This window comes from Bacillus rossius, chromosome 18 (assembly GCF_032445375.1).
Source record: "Bacillus rossius redtenbacheri isolate Brsri chromosome 18, Brsri_v3, whole genome shotgun sequence".
NCBI lineage: Eukaryota > Metazoa > Arthropoda > Insecta > Phasmatodea > Bacillidae > Bacillus > Bacillus rossius.
In genome coordinates this window covers 29,547,441-29,574,852 of record NC_086345.1, presented here as the reverse complement: position 1 = coordinate 29,574,852, position 27,412 = coordinate 29,547,441, and the positions used below count along the sequence as shown (strand labels likewise).

Genomic DNA, 27,412 nt, shown 5'->3' with positions numbered 1-27,412 from the left:
TCGCGGAACACACTCGTGGGATCCGGATTCCTGGACAGCTCGTTGGCCAGCTGATTTTCCCGTCCCAGGACGTGTTCCACCGAGAACGAGAACTCCTGAATCAGCATGGCCCAGCGAGTGAACTTGGACTTCCGGCCCTGAGCGGAGTCCAACCAGCGAAGGCACTGGCTGTCGGTCCTAAGCGTGAACGAGCGGCCTTCGAGGTGGTGCCGATAGCGCTGAAGAGCCCAGACGACTGCCAGGCACTACTGCTCGTTCACGTGGTACCTCTCAGCCGGCCCAAACTTCGCACTGGCGTACTCAATCACACGCCGGACACCGTCGCCGTCCACCTGGTACAGCATCGCACCCATCCCCTCCTGACTGGCATCCGTCTGGACGAAGATGGGTTGGTCAGGTTTCAGTCGCGACAGCGTGTGACAGTTCCGGAAACGGTATTTGACCTGGCGCAGGGCGTTGTCCGCGGCGGGCGTCCACCGGAACTTGGCCTTCGGCGACAACAGGTCAGTCATCGGGGCCGTGATCGTCGCGAAGTCAGGCACAAAAGACCGCAGCCAGTTCAGCAGTCCCATAAGCTTTTGGAGCTGCTTCCTGGTCTTCGGCGCCTGCTTCTCCTCGATGAGTTCCAGCTGGGCAGGACGCGGACGGCACCCCTCCGCCGTCACCAGGTGCCCCAGGAACACGATCTCCTCAGCCCCGATGTGACACTTGTTCGGGGCACAAGTCAGTCCGTGTCTGGCCAGCCTTTCCAGGACCAGCGCCAGGTCGTGCGCATGGTCCTCCCACGTCCCAGAATTGACGATGACGTCGTCCAGATAGGCACTGGCGAAGACGCCGATGTACCCGTCCAGGACGCGCACCATCATAGACTGGAACGTGGCCGCGGCGTCCATGAGCCCGAACAGCATGGCACAGAACTGGTACCCGCCGACCGTCTGGCGCAGTGAACGCCGTCTTCGGACGGTCGGCGGGGCATACCGGCACCTGCCAGTAGCCCGACTTCAGGTCCAGCGTCGTGAAAATTTTTGCGTCTCCCAGCCCTGCCAAGGCGTCAGTGATGTTGATCTGCGTGGGTGGGGGGGGAGCGGGGATCGTCAGTCTGTTAACGGCCTTAAAGTTTACGCAGAAGCATAAACTCCCAACCTTCTTAGTGGCCAGCACCACCCTCGAGTTGTATGGGGAGGTGCTGGGCTCGATGACCCCGTCGCGCAGCATCTCGTCCACCTGGGACTGAATCGCCTCGCGCTCCCGGGGCCCGAACCCATGCACCCTCTCAAACGGCGGGCGGTGCGGTACCATAGGGATACTGTGCTCTGTCATCGTCGTGCACCTTAACTGGTCCGCCGCCGCAAATACCTGAGGTCGGGACTCGAGGGCCCGACTGATGGCGTCAGCATACTCTGCCGGGACGTTGTGACGGAGGTCCTCCAGGCGGGTGACTGACTGAGGAGGGGGAGGGGGGCTCTGGTAGTAGTGTAGAGCTGTAAATATTCGTGTAATAATACTGTCTGGGCCCCAAGCCACTACTTTAAACATACACCCTTCACACACAATATCAACATCTCGGTAGTAAAAAAAAATTAAATATTCTTTACACTCGCAATTTGACACATGCTTTCTTGTATCGAAATTTCAGACCACAACACCCCAAACTTCGGGAAGCTTTGTCCCTGACCGAACACGCCCGAATATTCACCTTCGGCCAACCTCGGGTCTTATTTATATATATAAATATATTTATATTTCTCTGTTTATTTTAATGTAGCTATACTAACCTAACTAACCGTCCATAGTGTTTTAAAGTGTTTTAATATAGCTAACCTAACCGATCACTTTTAATATTTGAATTCATTCATTCATTCCTGCGCAAAAATAAAATAAATCCCGAGGTTGGCGAAAGTGAATATTCGGGCGTGTTCGGGCAAGTATTCGGTAATGTTCGGGCATGTCGAATACTCGGCGTGAATTGTAGACTTCCCTCCTGTCTGTAGCGCCTCGTCAATTGAATAGGACGGCTCCGCAGTTGTCTCTCGATCGTTACGGCGTGAAGACGTGTCGTCGGTAAGTCACAAGAATTATGAACTAAAGTTACGAATAGATAATTTCACGCCTGTGGTTGGGGCCGGACCGAAGATAATTTTTTTTATTGTTTGGATTTTTTAAATGAGAAATTTGATCACAGGCGTCGGCAGCGGCCCAGGTTGACAGTCTTCACGCACCCGGGAAAGTTTTACGTGGGAGGATGATTATTTAAAAACTGTGTCTTGTTTTTAAACCGTATTTAATGACTTTTGAGAGACGTTGACACTATACATTGTGTTTAAATTATTATTTTATGAGAATTTTCTTAGTTAAATTCAGATTCTTTTTGATTTAACGAACAGAGCTTCGTGATTGGCTGAGCGTTTCTGGCGCATTTGACGAAGCGCCTCACGCTGAGAATAATGGGAAATCGAACGTTTCTCCCGTCAAGTGAGGGTGCATATCAGGATGTTCTGGCGTCAGTAATAAGTGTAATTTGCCTGTGCAGGCGCGATCGTGTTATTGTGTTCAATGGCACCAATTTGTGATAAAAATCGTATCGAAATTTCATCACAAACGCCTGCAACAGGTCCGGAGACAACAGGTCCAGAGAAAACAGCTCCAGGTAATAACAACTTCATGGTGGCGGTAGTTAGAGCTCGAGTGTGTAAAGAACCTGTGCTAAAGATGGTTAATACAGTGTGAAGATTTTTGCTGTGGTTTGCAACTGAGGTGAAGTTAGATTCGAATCTCAGATTCGTTATGAAAAACGTACCATAATTATAGTACCACGCAATAAAACCGCACGAAAATTATCATGCGATTCAGTGCAAGAAGGGCACACCTATGTATGGTACATCAAAATGTATTTGCAATCCAAAAAAGAAATATTAAATATTAAGATTTGAAATTCTCCAGATTTAAATAAAAGAACACTATACGAATAAATATGTATAGTTAGTGAGCTAAATGTTTTTTTTTTTTTTAATTTTAATTTCCAATGTAGCATTATTCTGCTTGGTACAAAAGATTAACCATAATCTCCTTAATGTCACACATATGCTATAACCGGGTGACATGACTCCAGAGTTTGATAAAAGATAATTATCTGAAAAAAGTATGTGTAGTTAAGTTAGTAATATAAATATTTTTATTTTAATTTCATACGTAGCAATATTATGCTTGTTAATAAAGTTCAACTTTAATGTCCTTATGACACACATATGCTATAACCGGGTGACATTACTCCAGATTTTAATAAAATAACATAATCTAAACAAATATGTTTAGTTAAGTGAACAATATTATGTTTTTTAATTTTAATTTCTAAGTATCAATATTCTGTTAGCTACAAAAGATTAACCATATTATACTTAATGTCACATATAGGTCATAACAGGGTGACATGATTTCAAATTTAAATAAATAAATATCTTATCAAATATGTGTAGTTAAGTGAGAATTAAGAAGTATTTATTTATTTATAATTTTTATTTAACGGAACAATATTCTGCTTTGTACAAAAGATTAACCATATTCAGCATGGTACTAAAGGTGAACCATAACGTCCTTAACGTAACATATGCTATAAACAGGTGACATGACTCCATATTTAAAAACAGGAAGATATGCTGAACAAATATGTATAGTTAAGTGAGCAATTTTTTTTAAAATTTTAATTTCCAATGTAGAAATATTCTGCTTGGTACAAAATATTAACCATAATCTCCCTAATGTCGCACATATGCTATAACCGGGTGACATGACTCCATAGTTTGATAAAAGATAATATTCTAAAAAAAGGATGTGTAGTTAAGTTAGTAATATAAATTTTTTTATTTTAATTTCATACGTAGCAATATTATGCTTGTTAATAAAGTTTAACTTTAATGTCCTTATGACACACATATGCTATAACCAGGTGATATTACTCCAGATTTTAATAAAATAACATAATCTGAACAAATATGTTTAGTTAAGTGAACAATATTATGTTTTTTAATTTTAATTTCTAAGTATCAATATTCTGTTAGCTACAAAAGATTAACCATATTATACTTAATGTCACATATAGGTCATAACAGGGTGACATGATTTCAAATTTAAATAAATAAATATCTTATCAAATATGTGTAGTTAAGTGAGAATTAAGAAGTATTTATTTATTTATAATTTTTATTTAACGGAACAATATTCTGCTTTGTACAAAAGATTAACCATATTCAGCATGGTACTAAAGGTGAACCATAACGTCCTTAACGTAACATATGCTATAACCAGGTGACATGACTCCATATTTAAAAACAGGAAGATATGCTGAACAAATATGTATAGTTAAGTGAGCAATTTTTTTTTAAATTTTAATTTCCAATGTAGAAATATTCTGCTTGGTACAAAAGATTAATCATAATCTCCTTAATGTCACACATATGCTATAACCGGGTGACATGACTCCAGAGTTTGATAAAAGATAATTATCTGAAAAAAGTATGTGTAGTTAAGTTAGTAATATAATTTTTTTTTTTTTAATTTTATACGTAGTAATATTATGCTTGTTAATAAAGTTTAACTTTAATGTCCTTATGACACACATATGCTATAACCGGGTGACATTACTCCAGATTTTAATAAAATAACATAATCTGAACAAATATGTTTAGTTAAGTGAACAATATTATGTTTTTTAATTTTAATTCCTAAGTATCAATATTCTGTTAGCTACAAAAGATTAATTATATTATACTTAATGTCACATAAGTCATAACAGGGTGACATGATTTCAAATTTAAATAAATAAATATCTTATCAAATATGTGTAGTTAAGTGAGAATTAAGAAGTATTTATTTATTTATAAATTTTATTTAACGGAACAATATTCTGCTTTGTACAAAAGATTAACCATATTCAGCATGGTACTAAAGGTGAACCATAACGTCCTTTACGTAACATATGCTATAACCAGGTGACATGACTCCATATTTAAAAACAGGAAGATATGCTGAACAAATATGTATAGTTAAGTGAGAAATTTTTTTTTTTAAATTTTAATTTCCAATGTAGAAATATTCTGCTTGGTACAAAAGATTAACCATAATCTCCTTAATGTCACACATATGCTATAACCGGGTGACATGACTCCAGAGTTTGATAAAAGATAATTATCTGAAAAAAGTATGTGTAGTTAAGTTAGTAATATAAATTATTTATTTTAATTTCATACGTAGCAATATTATGCTTGTTAATAAAGTTTAACTTTAATGTCCTTATGACACACATATGCTATAACCGGGTGACATTACTCCAGATTTTAATAAAATAACATAATCTGAACAAATATGTTTAGTTAAGTGAACAATATTATGTTTTTTAATTTTAATTTCTAAGTATCAATATTCTGTTAGCTACAAAAGATTAACCATATTATACTTAATGTCACATATAGGTCATAACAGGGTGACATGATTTCAAATTTAAATAAATAAATATCTTATCAAATATGTGTAGTTAAGTGAGAATTAAGAAGTATTTATTTATTTATAATTTTTATTTAACGGAACAATATTCTGCTTTGTACAAAAGATTAACCATATTCAGCATGGTACTAAAGGTGAACCATAACGTCCTTAACGTAACATATGCTATAACCAGGTGACATGACTCCATATTTAAAAACAGGATGATATGCTGAACAAATATGTATAGTTAAGTGAGGAATTTTTTTTTAAATTTTAATTTCCAATGTAGAAAAATTCTGCTTGGTACAAAAGATTAACCGTAATCTCCTTAATGTCACACATATGCTATTACCGGGTGACATGACTCCAGAGTTTGATAAAAGATAATTATCTGAAAAAAGTATGTGTAGTTAAGTTAGTAATATAAATTTTTTTATTTTAATTTCATACGTAGCAATATTATGCTTGTTAATAAAGTTTAACTTTAATGTCCTTATGACACACATATGCTATAACCAGGTGACATTACTCCAGATTTTAATAAAATAACATAATCTGAACAAATATGTTTAGTTAAGTGAACAATATTATGTTTTTTAATTTTAATTCCTAAGTATCAATATTCTGTTAGCTACAAAAGATTAATTATATTATACTTAATGTCACATAAGTCATAACAGGGTGACATGATTTCAAATTTAAATAAATAAATATCTTATCAAATATGTGTAGTTAAGTGAGAATTAAGAAGTATTTATTTATTTATAATTTTTATTTAACGGAACAATATTCTGCTTTGTACAAAAGATTAACCATATTCAGCATGGTACTAAAGGTGAACCATAACGTCCTTTACGTAACATATGCTATAACCAGGTGACATGACTCCATATTTAAAAACAGGAAGATATGCTGAACAAATATGTATAGTTAAGTGAGCAATTTTTTTTTTTAAATTTTAATTTCCAATGTAGAAATATTCTGCTTGGTACAAAAGATTAACCATAATCTCCTTAATGTCACACATATGCTATAACCGGGTGACATGACTTCAGAGTTTGATAAAAGATAATTATCTGAAAAAAGTATGTGTAGTTAAGTTAGTAATATAATTTTTTTTATTTTAATTTTATACGTAGTAATATTATGCTTGTTAATAAAGTTTAACTTTAATGTCCTTATGACACACATATGCTATAACCGGGTGACATTACTCCAGATTTTAATAAAATAACATAATCTGAACAAATATGTTTAGTTAAGTGAACAATATTATGTTTTTTAATTTTAATTCCTAAGTATCAATATTCTGTTAGCTACAAAAGATTAATTATATTATACTTAATGTCACATAAGTCATAACAGGGTGACATGATTTCAAATTTAAATAAATAAATATCTTATTAAATATGTGTAGTTAAGTGAGAATTAAGAAGTATTTATTTATAATTTATATTTAACGGAACAATATTCTGCTTTGTACAAAAGATTAACCATATTCAGCATGGTACTAAAGGTGAACCATAACGTCCTTAACGTAACATATGCTATAACCAGGTGACATGACTCCATATTTAAAAACAGGAAGATATGCTGAACAAATATGTATAGTTAAGTGAGGAATTTTTTTTTAAATTTTAATTTCCAATGTAGAAATATTCTGCTTGGTACAAAAGATTAACCATAATCTCCTTAATGTCACACATATGCTATTACCGGGTGACATGACTCCAGAGTTTGATAAAAGATAATTATCTGAAAAAAGTATGTGTAGTTAGTAATATAAATTTTTTTATTTTAATTTCATACGTAGCAATATTATGCTTGTTAATAATGTTTAACTTTAATGTCCTTATGACACACATATGCTATAACCGGGTGACATTACTCCAGATTTTAATAAAATAACATAATCTGAACAAATATGTTTAGTTAAGTGAACAATATTATGTTTTTTAATTTTAATTCCTAAGTATCAATATTCTGTTAGCTACAAAAGATTAACCATATTATACTTAATGTCACATAAGTCATAACAGGGTGATATGATTTCAAATTTAAATAAATAAATATCTTATCAAATATGTGTAGTTAAGTGAGAATTAAGAAGTATTTATTTATTTATAATTTTTATTTAACGGAACAATATTCTGCTTTGTACAAAAGATTAACCATATTCAGCATGGTACTAAAGGTGAACCATAACGTCCTTTACGTAACATATGCTATAACCAGGTGACATGACTCCATATTTAAAAACAGGAAGATATGCTGAACAAATATGTATAGTTAAGTGAGCAATTTTTTTTTTAAATTTTAATTTCCAATGTAGAAATATTCTGCTTGGTACAAAAGATTAATCATAATCTCCTTAATGTCACACATATGCTATAACCGGGTGACATGACTCCAGAGTTTGATAAAAGATAATTATCTGAAAAAAGTATGTGTAGTTAAGTTAGTAATATAATTTTTTTTATTTTAATTTTATACGTAGTAATATTATGCTTGTTAATAAAGTTTAACTTTAATGTCCTTATGACACACATATGCTATAACCGGGTGACATTACTCCAGATTTTAATAAAATAACATAATCTGAACAAATATGTTTAGTTAAGTGAACAATATTATGTTTTTTAATTTTAATTCCTAAGTATCAATATTCTGTTAGCTACAAAAGATTAATTATATTATACTTAATGTCACATAAGTCATAACAGGGTGACATGATTTCAAATTTAAATAAATAAATATCTTATCAAATATGTGTAGTTAAGTGAGAATTAAGAAGTATTTATTTATTTATAATTTTTATTTAACGGAACAATATTCTGCTTTGTACAAAAGATTAACCATATTCAGCATGGTACTAAAGGTGAACCATAACGTCCTTAACGTAACATATGCTATAACCAGGTGACATGACTCCATATTTAAAAACAGGAAGATATGCTAAACAAATATGTATAGTTAAGTGAGCAATTTTTTTTAAAGTTTAATTTCCAATGTAGAAATATTCTGCTTGGTACAAAAGATTAACCATAATCTCCTTAATGTCACACATGCTATAACCGGGTGACATGACTCCAGAGTTTGATAAAAGATAATTATCTGAAAAAAGTATGTGTAGTTAAGTTAGTAATATAAATTATTTATTTTAATTTCATACGTAGCAATATTATGCTTGTTAATAAAGTTTAACTTAAATGTCCTTATGACACACATATGCTATAACCGGGTGACATTACTCCAGATTTTAATAAAATAACATAATCTGAACAAATATGTTTAGTTAAGTGAACAATATTATGTTTTTTAATTTTAATTTCTAAGTATCAATATTCTGTTAGCTACAAAAGATTAACCATATTATACTTAATGTCACATATAGGTCATAACAGGGTGACATGATTTCAAATTTAAATAAATAAATAAATATCTTATCAAATATGTGTAGTTAAGTGAGAATTAAGAAGTATTTATTTATTTATAATTTTTATTTAACGGAACAATATTCTGCTTTGTACAAAAGATTAACCATATTCAGCATGGTACTAAAGGTGAACCATAACGTCCTTTACGTAACATATGCTATAACCAGGTGACATGACTCCATATTTAAAAACAGGAAGATATGCTGAACAAATATGTATAGTTAAGTGAGCAATTTTTTTTTTTAAATTTTAATTTCCAATGTAGAAATATTCTGCTTGGTACAAAAGATTAACCATAATCTCCTTAATGTCACACATATGCTATAACCGGGTGACATGACTCCAGAGTTTGATAAAAGATAATTGTCTGAAAAAGTATGTGTAGTTAAGTTAGTAATATAAATTTTTTTATTTTAATTTCATACGTAGCAATATTATGCTTGTTAATAAAGTTTAACTTTAATGTCCTTATGACACACATATGCTATAACCAGGTGACATTACTCCAGATTTTAATAAAATAACATAATCTGAACAAATATGTTTAGTTAAGTGAACAATATTATGTTTTTTAAGTTTAATTCCTAAGTATCAATATTCTGTTAGCTACAAAAGATTAACCATATTATACTTAATGTCACATAAGTCATAACAGGGTGATATGATTTCAAATTTAAATAAATAAATATCTTATCAAATATGTGTAGTTAAGTGAGAATTAAGAAGTATTTATTTATTTATAATTTTTATTTAACGGAACAATATTCTGCTTTGTACAAAAGATTAACCATATTCAGCATGGTACTAAAGGTGAACCATAACGTCCTTAACGTAACATATGCTATAACCAGGTGACATGACTCCATATTTAAAAACAGGAAGATATGCTGAACAAATATGTATAGTTAAGTGAGGAATTTTTTTTTAAATTTTAATTTCCAATGTAGAAATATTCTGCTTGGTACAAAAGATTAACCATAATCTCCTTAATGTCACACATATGCTATTACCGGGTGACATGACTCCAGAGTTTGATAAAAGATAATTATCTGAAAAAAGTATGTGTAGTTAGTAATATAAATTTTTTTATTTTAATTTCATACGTAGCAATATTATGCTTGTTAATAAAGTTTAACTTTAATGTCCTTATGACACACATATGCTATAACCGGGTGACATTACTCCAGATTTTAATAAAATAACATAATCTGAACAAATATGTTTAGTTAAGTGAACAATATTATGTTTTTTAATTTTAATTCCTAAGTATCAATATTCTGTTAGCTACAAAAGATTAATTATATTATACTTAATGTCACATAAGTCATAACAGGGTGACATGATTTCAAATTTAAATAAATAAATATCTTATCAAATGTGTGTAGTTAAGTGAGAATTAAGAAGTATTTATTTATTTATAATTTTTATTTAACGGAACAATATTCTGCTTTGTACAAAAGATTAACCATATTCAGCATGGTACTAAAGGTGAACCATAACGTCCTTAACGTAACATATGCTATAACCAGGTGACATGACTCCATATTTAAAAACAGGAAGATATGCTAAACAAATATGTATAGTTAAGTGAGCAATTTTTTTTTAAAGTTTAATTTCCAATGTAGAAATATTCTGCTTGGTACAAAAGATTAACCATAATCTCCTTAATGTCACACATGCTATAACCGGGTGACATGACTCCAGAGTTTGATAAAAGATAATTATCTGAAAAAAGTATGTGTAGTTAAGTTAGTAATATAAATTATTTATTTTAATTTCATACGTAGCAGTATTATGCTTGTTAATAAAGTTTAACTTAAATGTCCTTATGACACACATATGCTATAACCGGGTGACATTACTCCAGATTTTAATAAAATAACATAATCTGAACAAATATGTTTAGTTAAGTGAACAATATTATGTTTTTTAATTTTAATTTCTAAGTATCAATATTCTGTTAGCTACAAAAGATTAATTATATTATACTTAATGTCACATAAGTCATAACAGGGTGACATGATTTCAAATTTAAATAAATAAATATCTTATCAAATATGTGTAGTTAAGTGAGAATTAAGAAGTATTTATTTATTTATAATTTTTATTTAACGGAACAATATTCTGCTTTGTACAAAAGATTAACCATATTCAGCATGGTACTAAAGGTGAACCATAACGTCCTTTACGTAACATTTGCTATAACCAGGTGACATGACTCCATATTTAAAAACAGGAAGATATGCTGAACAAATATGTATAGTTAAGTGAGCAATTTTTTTTTTAAATTTTAATTTCCAATGTAGAAATATTCTGCTTGGTACAAAAGATTAACCATAATCTCCTTAATGTCACACATATGCTATAACCGGGTGACATGACTCCAGAGTTTGATAAAAGATAATTATCTGAAAAAAGTATGTGTAGTTAAGTTAGTAATATAATTTTTTTTTATTTTAATTTTATACGTAGTAATATTATGCTTGTTAATAAAGTTTAACTTTAATGTCCTTATGACACACATATGCTATAACCGGGTGACATTACTCCAGATTTTAATAAAATAACATAATCTGAACAAATATGTTTAGTTAAGTGAACAATATTATGTTTTTTAATTTTAATTTCTAAGTATCAATATTCTGTTAGCTACAAAAGATTAACCATATTATACTTAATGTCACATATAGGTCATAACAGGGTGACATGATTTCAAATTTAAATAAATAAATATCTTATCAAATATGTGTAGTTAAGTGAGAATTAAGAAGTATTTATTTATTTATAATTTTTATTTAACGGAACAATATTCTGCTTTGTACAAAAGATTAACCATATTCAGCATGGTACTAAAGGTGAACCATAACGTCCTTTACGTAACATATGCTATAACCAGGTGACATGACTCCATATTTAAAAACAGGAAGATATGCTGAACAAATATGTATAGTTAAGTGAGCAATTTTTTTTTTTAAATTTTAATTTCCAATGTAGAAATATTCTGCTTGGTACAAAAGATTAACCATAATCTCCTTAATGTCACACATATGCTATAACCGGGTGACATGACTCCAGAGTTTGATAAAAGATAATTATCTGAAAAAGTATGTGTAGTTAAGTTAGTAATATAAATTTTTTTATTTTAATTTCATACGTAGCAATATTATGCTTGTTAATAAAGTTTAACTTTAATGTCCTTATGACACACATATGCTATAACCGGGTGACATTACTCCAGATTTTAATAAAATAACATTATCTAAACAAATATGTTTAGTTAAGTGAACAATATTATGTTTTTTAATTTTAATTTCTAAGTATCAATATTCTGTTAGCTACAAAAGATTAATCATATTATACTTAATGTCACATATAAGTCAATACAGGGTGACATGATTTCAAATTTAAATAAATAAATATCTTATCAAATATGTGTAGTTAAGTGAGAATTAAGAAGTATTTATTTATTTATAATTTTTATTTAACGGAACAATATTCTGCTTTGTACAAAAGATTAACCATATTCAGCATGGTACTAAAGGTGAACCATAACGTCCTTAACGTAACATATGCTATAACCAGGTGACATGACTCCATATTTAAAAACAGGAAGATATGCTGAACAAATATGTATAGTTAAGTGAGGAATTTTTTTTTAAATTTTAATTTCCAATGTAGAAATATTCTGCTTGGTACAAAATATTAACCATAATCTCCTTAATGTCACACATATGCTATTACCGGGTGACATGACTCCAGAGTTTGATAAAAGATAATTATCTGAAAAAAAGTATGTGTAGTTAGTAATATAAATTTTTTTATTTTAATTTCATACGTAGCAATATTATGCTTGTTAATAAAGTTTAACTTTAATGTCCTTATGACACACATATGCTATAACCGGGTGACATTACTCCAGATTTTAATAAAATAACATAATCTGAACAAATATGTTTAGTTAAGTGAACAATATTATGTTTTTTAATTTTAATTCCTAAGTATCAATATTCTGTTAGCTACAAAAGATTAACCATATTATACTTAATGTCACATAAGTCATAACAGGGTGATATGATTTCAAATTTAAATAAATAAATATCTTATCAAATGTGTAGTTAAGTGAGAATTAAGAAGTATTTATTTATTTATAATTTTTATTTAACGGAACAATATTCTGCTTTGTACAAAAGATTAACCATATTCAGCATGGTACTAAAGGTGAACCATAACGTCCTTAACGTAACATATGCTATAACCAGGTGACATGACTCCATATTTAAAAACAGGATGATATGCTGAACAAATATGTATAGTTAGGTGAGGAATTTTTTTTTAAATTTTAATTTCCAATGTAGAAATATTCTGCTTGGTACAAAAGATTAACCGTAATCTCCTTAATGTCACACATATGCTATTACCGGGTGACATGACTCCAGAGTTTGATAAAAGATAATTATCTGAAAAAAGTATGTGTAGTTAAGTTAGCAATATAAATTTTTTTATTTTAATTTCATACGTAGCAATATTATGCTTGTTAATAAAGTTTAACTTTAATGTCCTTATGACACACATATGCTATAACCAGGTGACATTACTCCAGATTTTAATAAAATAACATAATCTGAACAAATATGTTTAGTTAAGTGAACAATATTATGTTTTTTAATTTTAATTCCTAAGTATCAATATTCTGTTAGCTACAAAAGATTAACCATATTATACTTAATGTCACATAAGTCATAACAGGGTGATATGATTTCAAATTTAAATAAATAAATATCTTATCAAATATGTGTAGTTAAGTGAGAATTAAGAAGTATTTATTTATTTATAATTTTTATTTAACGGAACAATATTCTGCTTTGTACAAAAGATTAATCATATTCAGCATGGTACTAAAGGTGAACCATAACGTCCTTAACGTAACATATGCTATAACCAGGTGACATGACTCCATATTTAAAAACAGGAAGATATGCTGAACAAATATGTATAGTTAAGTGAGGAATTTTTTTTTAAATTTTAATTTCCAATGTAGAAATATTCTGCTTGGTACAAAAGATTAACCATAATCTCCTTAATGTCACACATATGCTATTACCGGGTGACATGACTCCAGAGTTTGATAAAAGATAATTATCTGAAAAAAGTATGTGTAGTTAGTAATATAAATTTTTTTATTTTAATTTCATACGTAGCAATATTATGCTTGTTAATAAAGTTTAACTTTAATGTCCTTATGACACACATATGCTATAACCGGGTGACATTACTCCAGATTTTAATAAAATAACATAATCTGAACAAATATGTTTAGTTAAGTGAACAATATTATGTTTTTTAATTTTAATTTCTAAGTATCAATATTCTGTTAGCTACAAAAGATTAACCATATTATACTTAATGTCACATATAGGTCATAACAGGGTGACATGATTTCAAATTTAAATAAATAAATATCTTATCAAATATGTGTAGTTAAGTGAGAATTAAGAAGTATTTATTTATTTATAATTTTTATTTAACGGAACAATATTCTGCTTTGTACAAAAGATTAACCATATTCAGCATGGTACTAAAGGTGAACCATAACGTCCTTTACGTAACATATGCTATAACCAGGTGACATGACTCCATATTTAAAAACAGGAAGATATGCTGAACAAATATGTATAGTTAAGTGAGCAATTTTTTTTTTAAATTTTAATTTCCAATGTAGAAATATTCTGCTTGGTACAAAAGATTAACCATAATCTCCTTAATGTCACACATATGCTATAACCGGGTGCCATGACTCCAGAGTTTGATAAAAGATAATTATCTGAAAAAGTATGTGTAGTTAAGTTAGTAATATAAATTTTTTTATTTTAATTTCATACGTAGCAATATTATGCTTGTTAATAAAGTTTAACTTTAATGTCCTTATGACACACATATGCTATAACCGGGTGACATTACTCCAGATTTTAATAAAATAACATTATCTAAACAAATATGTTTAGTTAAGTGAACAATATTATGTTTTTTAATTTTAATTTCTAAGTATCAATATTCTGTTAGCTACAAAAGATTAACCATATTATACTTAATGTCACATATAAGTCAATACAGGGTGACATGATTTCAAATTTAAATAAATAAATATCTTATCAAATATGTGTAGTTAAGTGAGAATTAAGAAGTATTTATTTTATAATTTTTATTTAACGGAACAATATTCTGCTTTGTACAAAAGATTAACCAAATGTCCTTAATGTCACACATATGTCAAAACTGGGGGACAGGCCTCCAAATCTTATAAAGGAAGTTTATTTGAAAAAAAAAATATAGTTAATTGAGTAATATAATATTTTTAAGTTAAATTTTCAACGTAGGAATATTCTGCTTGGTACAAAAGATAAACCATAACGTCCTTAATGTCACACATATTCTATAACCGGGGGACATTACTCCATATTTAACTAAAAGATTTTCTGAAAAAGAATGTATAGTTAAGAAAGTAATATAATTTTTTTTTTAAATTTCAAACGTAGCAAATTTATGCTTGGTACAAAAGTTTATCCATTATTTTATTAATGACACATATTCTATAACCGGGTGACATGACTACAAATTTTATTAAAAAAAGTTAATCTTATCTAATTATGTTAAGTGAGAGATTATGATGTTTTGATTTTTTAAAAAATTATTTTTACCATATTCTGCTTGGTACAAAAAACAATTATGTCCTTATTGACACATGTCATATCAAAGTGACGTGAATCCAGATTTAAATACAGGAGAATTATATGAACAATTATGAATAGAAAGATGAGTAATATTAATTTTATTTATTTTTTATTTTCTGACATAACAATATTCTGCTTCGTACAATGGATTAACCATAACGTCCTTTGTGTCACACTAATGCTATAACCGGGCGAAATGACTCCAGATTTTAATAAAAAATTATCTGAACAAATATGTATAGTTAATTGAGTGTTATGAAGTTTTGATTTTTTTTTACATTTTAATTTTAGCTTATCAATATTCTGCTTGGTACAAAAGTACAACTTGTCGTCCCCATGCCGTGGCTCTTTCCCGATCCCCGACGTGCGACTATGAATTTAGGTTGTAATTATTTTGGCCGACTAACTCAGTGAGAGATGGGGGTTTGTGCCTACTGTGGCCGGGACCGGGAGCTGGGGAGAGGGGGAGGTGATGAACCGGGCAGGCGTATGGGAGTGGAGATCGAACCAGGAAACGTCCGTTGTTAGTCTACAAGATGTTTTATTTAGTCCTTTTCCCTGAGCGCGCCTGACCCACAACGATGTTACGGGACACGTCCCCCGCCGCGCCGGGAACGAACGCAAATTGCAGGTCAACCACAAAGGTGCACTACTCCGCGACTGAAGATGTCGAACGTGGGACCAACCGAAACGACGGTAGCGACACTAGCAACGCGCGTGGCGGAGGGCCTGCGGACTCGCGGAGCGCAGCGATACAGGACCTCCCTTGATGGCAGCCAAGCGGCGACTGACGACTCCCCGCCCCGCGCGACCGCAGCGCCGCGTGACATGACGAGGGGGGGAAGGGGGGAAAGCGGCACGGAGGGTCGCGTGTCCACTGCGGGCCAGGCGCGGCCCCTGTACTATGAGGGCACGACGACTGTCGTCAAACTTATGTCCTTATTGTTACACATGTATTTAACGTTTGACATGACTACAGATTTTTATAAAAGAAGAATATCTGGAAATATGTATAGTTAAGTGAATAATATAATTTTTTTTTAAATTCTTGTTTCCAACGTAGCAATATTCTGCTGTGTACACGGGGTTTACCATAACGTCCTTAATGTTTTGACATATGCATTAACTGGGTGAAAAGACTTCAGATTTTAATAAACGAAGATTATCAGTAAAAATATGTACAGTCTGAGTAATATAATATTTGGTAAATATGTAGTTAAGCGGTATTGCAAAAAAAAAAATGTTAAAAATCCGAAAATACCTTATTAGATGCTCTTCAACTTCCTCTTTTCATTAAAAGCGGCGGAGATAAGAAATTCTAAATACTTTAGGAGATATCCCCGTTGTTATTTTGCTTAAAAGACCTGTGTTTATCATTCTACCGCCGCCATTTTTTTATTTTGCCGTGTGTTTGTGAATGCCTAATTAATGAAAATGGTCGATTAGGTCAGGTCAGTTACATTAAAAATGCTTTGAAACTAAGCGTACATTAAAAATAATATGAAATTATTTCAATGGTTCTTTAGTTTTAAAGTATTTATAATGTAACTGACCTGACATAACAAACCAGGACAAAGGATGAACAGTAACAACTCACGTAAAAATTTTTTGTTACTTATTACTTGCGCATTAATAAAAAATAAGACTTTAAAATTAGAAACGTTAAAAACTCGCCTAAGTTGGAGGCGGTAATTAAACACCGTTTTAAAACAATAAATGAACTAAATAATCACGTATTGGTTCATTTGAATTCTGGCCTATCACGATCAATCACGTGACATCATTATCCAATAAAAAAAATAGATACTCGTAAACAAGAAACAATACAGAATGCCACATGATGCACTGAGGATAAGTTAGATTCGAATCATAGATTCAAATCTAAAAAATTACCTAATCGTACCATAATTATCGTACACACCTTTAAAACCCGAAAATTCGTTCGTGCAACAACAGCCTAAGTAGATCCTTAAATTGATGTGTATAAAAAAGGAAAAAAAAAATTAAATATGCATGGTCATGAACTTACACTTGTTAATAAAATGTTTGCAAGTCAGATATTCAAAATTAAAAAAAAATATAAATGTTTAATTAGGATAAAAAATATTAGAAACAGAAATTCGAAATAGAAAACAAGCGTAATTTTGATATATAAATATTAAAATAGACAACAAACGTTTAAGAAGACCCTTAAGTACACTACACTACCTTCAGAACTGAAGGATATGGCACCATTTTTTACCACGAGCCCCCCTTTGTGTAGATAATGTTTATTTTGATCAGAATATTCAATAAATAAATTAATAAAGATTAAACTAGAAAATGGTGCAAAATTCGGCTTGGTGCAAACGTTTAAGGAGACCCTTAGGTACGCCACACAACCTTCAGTACTGGGGGATATGGCACCATTTTTTACCACGAGCCCACCTTTTTGGTGATTGTGTTTATTTTGATCAGAATTGTCAATAAATAAATTAATAACAATTAAACAAGAAAATGGTGCAACATTCGGCTTGGTGAAAACGTTGAAGGAGACCCTTGGGTACACCACACAACCTTCAGAACGAAGGGATATGGCACCATTTTTTACCACGAGCCCCCCTTTGTGGTGAAAGAGTGTTTTTATTTCAGACTTGTCAATAAACAAATTAATAACAATTAAACTGGAAAATGGTGCAACGTTCAGCTTGGTGCAAACGTTTAAGGAGACCCTTGGGTACTAGACACAACCTTCACAACTGGTGGATATGGCACCATTTTTTTAGCACGAGCCCCCCTTTGTGGTAAAAGTGTGTTTTTATTTCAGACTTGTAAATAAATAAATTAATAACAATTAAACTAAACAGAGGTGTAACATTCGGCTTGGTGCAAACGTTTAAGGAGACCCTTGGGTACACCACACTTCCTTCAGAACTGGGGGATAGGCACCATTTTTTACCACGAGCCCCCCTTTGTGTTGATGTTTATTTTGATCAGAACTGTCAATAATAAAATTAATAAACGTTAAACTAGACAATGGTGCAACATTCGGCTTGGAGCAAACATTTAAGGAGACCCTTGGGTACACCACACTACCTTCAGAACCTGGGGATATGTCACCATTTTTGCCACGAGTCCCCCTTTGTGGAGATTGTGTGTGTTTTATTTCAGAATTATAAATAAATAAAATTATAAAATTAAACTAGAAAGTGGTGCAGCATTCGACTTGGTGCAAACGTTTAAGGATACCGTTGGGGATACAACACAACCTTCAGAACTGGGGGATATGACACCATTTTTTACCACGAGCCCCCCTTCGTTGTGATTGTGATTCTTTTGATCAGACTTGTCAATATAAAACTTAATAATAATTAAACTAGAAAACGTTGCAACATTCGGCTTGGTGCAAACGTTTAAGGAGACCGTTTAGTACAACACACAACCTTTAGAACTGGGGGATATGTGCACCAGTTTTTTTTACTACGAGCCCCCGTTCGTGGTAAAAGTGTTATTATTACCGGAATTGTCAATATAAAAAATAATAACAATCAAACTAGAAAAGGGTGCAACATTCGGTTTGGTGCATACGTTTAAGGAGACCTTTGGGTACACCAAACAACCTTCAGAACTGGGGGATATGGCAATATTGTTTACCACGAGCCCCCCTTTGTGGTAAAAGTGTGTTTTTATTTCAGACATGTCAATAAAAAAATTTGTAACAATTGAACTAGAAAATAATGCATTATTCGGCTTGGTGAAAACGTTTAAAAAGGCCCTTGGGTACACCACACAACCTTCAGAACTGGGGGATATGGCACCATTTTTTACCACCAGCCCCCATTTCTTGTAGATAATGTTTATTTTTATCAGACTTTTCAATAAAAAAAAATAACGATTAAACAAGAAAATGGTGCAACATTCGGATTAGTGCAAACGTTTTAGGAGACCCTTGGGTACTAGACACAACCTTCAGAACTCGGGGATATGGCACCATTCTTTACCACGAGCCCCCCATTGTGGTAAAAGTGTTTTTATTTCAGACTTGTCAATAAACAAATTAATAACAATTAAACTAGACAATGGTGCATTATTCGGCTTGGTGCAAACGTTTATGGATACCCTTGGGTACACCACACGACCTTCAGAACTGGGGGATATGGCACCATTTTTTACCACGAGCTCCCCTTTGTGGTGATTGTGTTTATTTTGGCAGAATTGTCAATAAATAAATAAATAAAGATTAAACTAGAAAATAGTGTAATAATCGGCTTGGTGCAAACGTTTAAGAAACCTTTGGGTACACCACACAACCTTCAGAACTGGGGGATATGGCACCATTTTTTACCACGAGCCTCCCTTTGTGGTAAAAGTGTGTTTTTATTTCAGACATGTCAATAAAAAAATTTATAACAATTAAACTAGACAATGGTGCATTATTCGGCTTGGTGAAAACGTTTAAAAAGGCCCTTGGGTACAAGACAAAACCTTCAGAACTGGGGGATATGGCACCATTCTTTACCACGTGCCCCCCTTCGTTGTGATTGTGATTATTTTGATCAGACTTGTCAATAAAAAAATTAATAATAATTAAACTTAACAATGGTGCAACATTCGGCTTGGTGCAAACGTTTAAGGAGACCTTTGGGTACACCACACAACATTCAGAACTGGGGGGTATGGCACCTTTTTTTACCACGGCCCCCCCTCGTGGTAAAGTGTGTTTTTATTTCAAGAATTGTCAATAAATAAAATTATAAAATTAAAATAGGAAATGGTGCAACATTCGGCTTGGTGCAAACGTTTAAGGAGACCCTTGGGTACACCACACTACCTTCAGAACTGGGGGATATGGCACCATGGTTTACCACAAGCTCCCCTTTATGGTGATTGAATTTATTTTGTTTAGACTTGTCAATAAAAAAAATAATAAATAAACAATGGTGCAACATTCGGACTGGTGCAAACGTTTAAGGAGACCCTTGGGTACACCACACAATTTTTAGAACTGGGGGATATGGCACCATTTCTTACCACTAGCCCACCTTTGTGGTAAAAGTGTTTTTATTTTAGACTTGTCAATAAAAAAATAAATAACAATTAAACTAGAAAATGGTGCAACATTCGACTTGGTGCAAACGTTTAAGGAGACACTTGGGTACACCACACTACCTTCAGAACTAGGGGCTATTGCACCATTATTTACCACGAACCTCCCTTTGTCGTAAAACTGTTTTTATTTCAGACTTGTCAATAAATAAATTAATAACAATTTAACTAGAAAATGGTGCAACAATCGGCTTGGTGCAAACGTTTGAGACCCTTGGGTCACACTACCTTCAGAACTGGAGGATATGGCAATATTTCTTACCACGAGCCCACCTTTGTGGTAAAAGTGTTTTTATTTTAGACTTGTCAATAAAAAAATTAACAATTAAACTAGAAAATGGTGCAACATTCGGCTTGGTGCAAACGTTTGAGACACTTGGGTACACCACACTACCTTCAGAACTAAGGGCTATTGCACCATATTTTACCACGAACCCCCCTTTGTCGTAAAACTGTTTTTATTTCAGAATTGTAATTAAATAAATTAATAAAGATTAAACTAGAAAATGGTGCAACATTCGGCTTGGTGCAAACGTTTAAGGAGACGCTTTGGTACACCACACATTCATCAGAACTGGGGTATATGGCACTATTTGATAACCACGAGCCCCCCTTTGTGGTAAAATTTGTGTTTTTATTTCAGACTTGTCAATAAATAAATTAATAACAATTTAACTAGAAAATGGTGCAACAATCGGCTTGGTGCAAACGTTTGAGACCCTTGGGTACACCACACTACCTTCAGAACTGGGGGATATGGCAATATTTCTTACCACGAGCCCACCTTTGTGGTAAAAGTGTTTTTATTTTAGACTTGTCAATAAAAAAATTAATAACAATTAAACTAGAAAATGGTGCAACATTCGGCTTGCTGCAAACGTTTAAGGAGACCCTTGGGTACACCAGACTGCCTTCAGAACTGGAGGATATGGCACCATTTTTTACCACGAGCCTCCCTATGTGGTAAAAGTGTGTTTTTATTTCAGACATGTCAATAAAAAAATTTATAACAATTAAACTAGACAATGGTGCATTATTCGGCTTGGTGAAAACGTTTAAAAAGGCCCTTTGGTACAAGACAAAACCTTCAGAACTGTTGGATATGGCACCATTCTTTACCACGTGCCCCCCTTCGTTGTGATTGAATTTATTTTGATCAGACTTGTCAATAAAAAAAATAATAAATAAACAATGGTGCAACATTCGGACTGGTGCAAACGTTTAAGGAGACCCTTGGGTACACCACACAATCTTTAGAACTTGGGGATATGGCACCATTTCTTACCACGTGCCCCACCTTTGTGTAGATAATGTTTATTTTGATCAGAATTGTAAATAAATAAATTATTAACAATAAAACAAGAAAATGGAGCAACATTCGGCTTGGTGCAAACGTTTAAGGAGACACTTGGGTACACCACACTTCCTTCAGAACTAGGGGCTATTGCACCATATTTTACCACGAACCCCCCTTTGTCGTAAAACTGTTTTTATTTCAGAATTGTAAATAAATAAATTAATAAAGATTAAACTAGAAAATGGTGCAACATTCGGCTTGGTGCAAACGTTTAAGGAGACGCTTTGGTACACCACACAACCATCATAACTGGGGGATATGTCACTATTTGAAAACCACGAGCCCCCCTTTGTGGTAAAATTTGTGTTTTTTTTCAGACTTGTCAATAAATAAATTAATAACAATTTAATTAGAAAATAGTGCAACAATCGGCTTGGTGCAAACGTTTGAGACCCTTGGGTACACCAGACTGCCTTCAGAACTGGAGGATATGGCACCATTTTTTTCCACGAGCCCCCCTTTTTGGTTAAAGTGTGTTTTTATTTCAGACTAGTCAATAAAAAAATTAATAACAAATAAACTAGAAAATGGTGCAACATTTGGCTGGGTGAAAACGTCTAAGGAGACCCTTTGGTACACCACACAACCTTCAGAACTGGGTTATATGGCACCATTTTTTACCAGGAGCCCCCCTTTGTGGTAAAAGTGTGTTTTTATTTCAGACTTGTCAATAAAAAAATAATAAACTAGAAAATGATGCAACATTCGGCTTAGTGAAAACGTTTAAAGAAAACCTTAGGGTACACCAAACAACCTTCAGAACTGGGAAATAATGCACCATTTATACCACGAGCCATTTTTGTGGTGATTTATTTATTTTGATCAGAATTGTCAATAAATGAATTAATAAAGATTAAATTAGAACATGGTGCAACATTCGGCTTGGTGCAAACGTTTAAGGAGACCTTTGGGGTACACCACACAACTTTCAGAAATGGGGGATATGGCACCATTTTTTACCACGAGCCCCCCTTCGTGGTAAGTGTGTTTGTATTTCAACAATTGTCAATATAAAAAATAATAACAATCAACCAAAAATGGTGAAACATTTGGCTTGGTGCAAACGTTTAAGGAGACCTTTGGATACACCACACAATCTTCAGAACTGGGGGATATGGCACCATTTGTTACCACGAGCCCCTCTTTGTGGTAAAAGTGTGTTTTTATTTCAAGAATTGTCAATATAAAAATTAATAATAATTAAACTAGAAAACGGTTCAACATTCGGCTTTGTGCAAACGTTTGAGGAGACCCTTAAGTACACTACACTACCTTCAGAACTGGGGGATTTTGCATGATTTGTTACCACGAGCCCCCATTTCTTGTAGATAATGTTTATTTTGATCAGAATTGTCAATAAATAAATTAATAAAGATTAAACTAGAAAAAAGTGCAAAATTCGGCTTGGTGCAAACGTTTAAGGAGACCCTTAGGTACGCCACACAACCTTCAGAACATGGGGATATGGCAGCTTTTTTTACCACGAGCCCCCTTTGTGGTAAACGTGTGTTTTTATTTCAGACTTGTCAATAAAAAAAAACAATTAAAATTGTAAATGGTGCAACATTCGGCTTGGTGCAAACGTTTAAGGAGACCCTTGGGTACACCACACTACCTTCAGAACTGGGGGATATGGCACCAGTTTTTTTTACTACGAGCCCCCGTTCGTGGTAAAAGTGTTATTATTTCCGGAATTGTCAATATAAAAATTAATAACAATTGAACTAGAAAATAATGCATTATTCGGCTTGGTGAAAACGTTTAAAAAGGCCCTTGGGTACACTACACAACTTCAGAACTGGGGGATATGGCACCATTTTTTACCACCAGCCCCCATTTCTTGTAGATAATGTTTATTTTGATCAGACTTGTCAATAAAAAATTAATAACGACTAAACAAGAAAATTGTGCAACATTCGGATTAGTGCAAACGTTTTAGGAGACCCTTGGGTACTAGACACAACCTTCAGAACTCGGGGATATGGCACCATTCTTTACCACGAGCTCCCCTTTGTGGTGATTGTGTTTATTTTGGCAGAATTGTCAATAAATAAATAATAAAGATTAAACTAGAAAAAATGCAATAATCGGCTTGGTGCAAACGTTTAATGAGACCTTTGGGTACACCACACAACCTTCAGAACTGGGGGATATTGCACCATTTCTTACCACGAGCCCCCCTTTGTGGTGATTGTGTTTATTTTGATCAGACTTGTCAATAAAAAAATTAATAATAATTAAACTAGAAAATGGAGCAACATTCAGCTTGCTGCAAAAGTTTGAGACCCATGGGAACACCACACAACTTTCAGAATTTGGGAATATGGCACCATTTTATCCTCGAGCCCTCCTTTTTGGTAAAAGTGTCTTTTTATTTCAGAATTGTCAATAAATAAATTAATAAAGATTAAACTAGAAAATAGTGCAATAATCGGCTTGGTGCAAACGTTTAAGAAGACCTTTGGGTACACCACACAACCTTCAGAACTGGGGGATATGGCACCATTTTTTACCACGAGCCCCCCCTCGTGGTAAAGTGTGTTTTTATTTCAAGAATTGTCAATAAATAAAATTATAAAATTAAAATAGGAAATGGTGCAACATTCGGCTTGGTGCAAACGTTTAAGGAGACCCTTGGGTACACCACACTACCTTCAGAACTGGGGGATATGGCACCATGGTTTACCACAAGCCCCCCTTTATGGCGATTGAATTTATTTTGATCAGACTTGTCAATAAAAAAAATAATAAATAAACAATGGTGCAACATTCGGACTGGTGCAAACGTTTAAGGAGACCCTTGGGTACACCACACAATTTTTAGAACTGGGGGATATGGCACCATTTCTTACCACGAGCCCACCTTTGTGGTAAAAGTGTTTTTATTTTAGACTTGTCAATAAAAAAATTAATAACAATTAAACTAGAAAATGGTGCAACATTCGACTTGGTGCAAACGTTTAAGGAGACACTTGGGTACACCACACTACCTTCAGAACTAGGGGCTATTGCACCATTATTTACCACGAACCCCCCTTTGTCGTAAAACTGTTTTTATTTCACTTGTCAATAAATAAATTAATAACAATTTAACTAGAAAATGGTGCAACAATCGGCTTGGTGCAAACGTTTGAGACCCTTGGGTACACCACACAACCTTCAGAACTGGGTTATATGGCACCATTTTTTACCAGGAGCCCCCCTTTGTGGTAAAAGTGTGTTTTTATTTCAGACTTGTCAATAAAAAAATAATAAACTAGAAAATGATGCAACATTCGGCTTAGTGAAAACGTTTAAAGAAAACCTTAGGGTACACCAAACAACCTTCAGAACTGGGAAATAATGCACCATTTATACCACGAGCCATTTTTGTGGTGATTTATTTATTTTGATCAGAATTGTCAATAAATGAATTAATAAAGATTAAATTAGAACATGGTGCAACATTCGGCTTGGTGCAAACGTTTAAGGAGACCTTTGGGGTACACCACACAACTTTCAGAAATGGGGGATATGGCACCATTTTTTACCACGAGCCCCCCTTCGTGGTAAGTGTGTTGGTATTTCAACAATTGTCAATATAAAAAATAATAACAATCAACCAAAAATGGTGAAACATTTGGCTTGGTGCAAACGTTTAAGGAGACCTTTGGATACACCACACAATCTTCAGAACTGGGGGATATGGCACCATTTGTTACGACGAGCCCCTCTTTGTGGTAAAAGTGTGTTTTTATTTCAAGAATTGTCAATATAAAAATTAATAATAATTAAACTAGAAAACGGTTCAACATTCGGCTTTGTGCAAACGTTTGAGGAGACCGTTGGGCACACCACACAACTTACAGAACTGGGGGATATGGCACAATTTTTTTACCACGACCTCCCCTTTGTGGTGATTGTGTTTATTTTGATCAGAATTGTCAATAAATAAATTAATAAAGAATTAACTATAAAATGGTGCAATATTCGGCTTGGTGCAAACGTTTAAGGAGACCCTTAGGTACACCAAACAACCATCAGAACTGGGTGATATTGCACCTGTTTTTTTTTCCGTGAGCCCCCCTTTGTGTAAATAATGTTTTTTTTTGATCAGACTTGTCACAAAAAATTAATTACAATTAAACAAGAAAAAGGTGCAACATTCGGCTTAAAGCAAAAGTTTAAGGAGACCCTTGGGTACTAGACACAAACTTCAGAACTGGGGGATATGGCACCATTGTTTACCACGAGCCCCCCTTTGTGGTAAAAGTGTGTTTTTATTTCAGACATGTCAATAAAAAAATTTATAACAATTAAACTAGACAATGGTGCATTATTCGGCTTGGTGAAAACGTTTAAAAAGTCCCTTGGGAACACCACACAACCTTCAGAACTGGGGGATATGGCACCATTTTTTACCATCAGCCCCCCTTTGTGTAGATAATGTTTATTTTGATCAGAATTGTCAATAAATAAATTAATAACAATTAAACAAGAAAATGGTGCAACATTTAGCTTGGTGCTAACGTTTAAGGAGACCCTTAAGTACACTACACTACCTTCAGAACTGGGGGATTTTGCATGATTTGTTACCACGAGCCCCCATTTCTTGTAGATAATGTTTATTTTGATCAGAATTGTCAATAAATAAATTAATAACAACTAAACAAGAAAATGGTGCAACATTCGGCTTGGTGCAAACGTTTAAGGAGACCCTTAGGTACGCCACACAACCTTCAGTACTGGGGGATATGGCACCATTTTTTACCACGAGCCCCCCTTTTTGGTGATTGTGTTTATTTTGATCAGAATTGTCAATAAATAAATTAATAACAACTAAACAAGAAAATGGTGCAACATTCGGCTTGGTGAAAACGTTGAAGGAGACCCTTAGGTACGCCACACAACCTTCAGAACATGGGGATATGGCAGCTTTTTTTACCACGAGCCCCCTTTGTGGTAAACGTGTGTTTTTATTTCAGACTTGTCAATAAAAAAAACAATTAAAATTGTAAATGGTGCAACATTCGGCTTGGTGCAAACATTTAAGGAGACCTTTGGGGTACACCACACAACTTTCAGAACATGGGGATATGGCAGCTTTTTTTACCACGAGCCCACCTTTGTGGTAAAAGTGTTTTTATTTTAGACTTGTCAATAAAAAAATTAATAACAATAAAACTAGAAAATGGTGCAACATTCGGCTTGGTGCAAACGTTTAAGGAGACCTTTGGGGTACACCACACAACTTTCAGAAATGGGGGATATGGCACCATTTTTTACCACGAGCCCCCCTTTGTGGTAAATTGTGTTTTTATTTCAGACATGTCAATAAAAAAATTTAT

General features: G+C 33.4%; 1 protein-coding gene across 1 annotated transcript in view; it reads right to left on the bottom strand.

The window, feature by feature from the left end:
- Positions 1–245: 245 nt before the first annotated feature.
- Positions 246–27,412, bottom strand: part of LOC134541400 (uncharacterized) — a 43,589-nt gene continuing 16,422 nt past the window's right edge. The window contains 3 exon segments of the mRNA XM_063384822.1: positions 246–744; positions 844–935; positions 979–1,443. Of these exon segments, the coding sequence (XP_063240892.1) occupies positions 246–744; positions 844–935; positions 979–1,443 (1,056 nt within the window).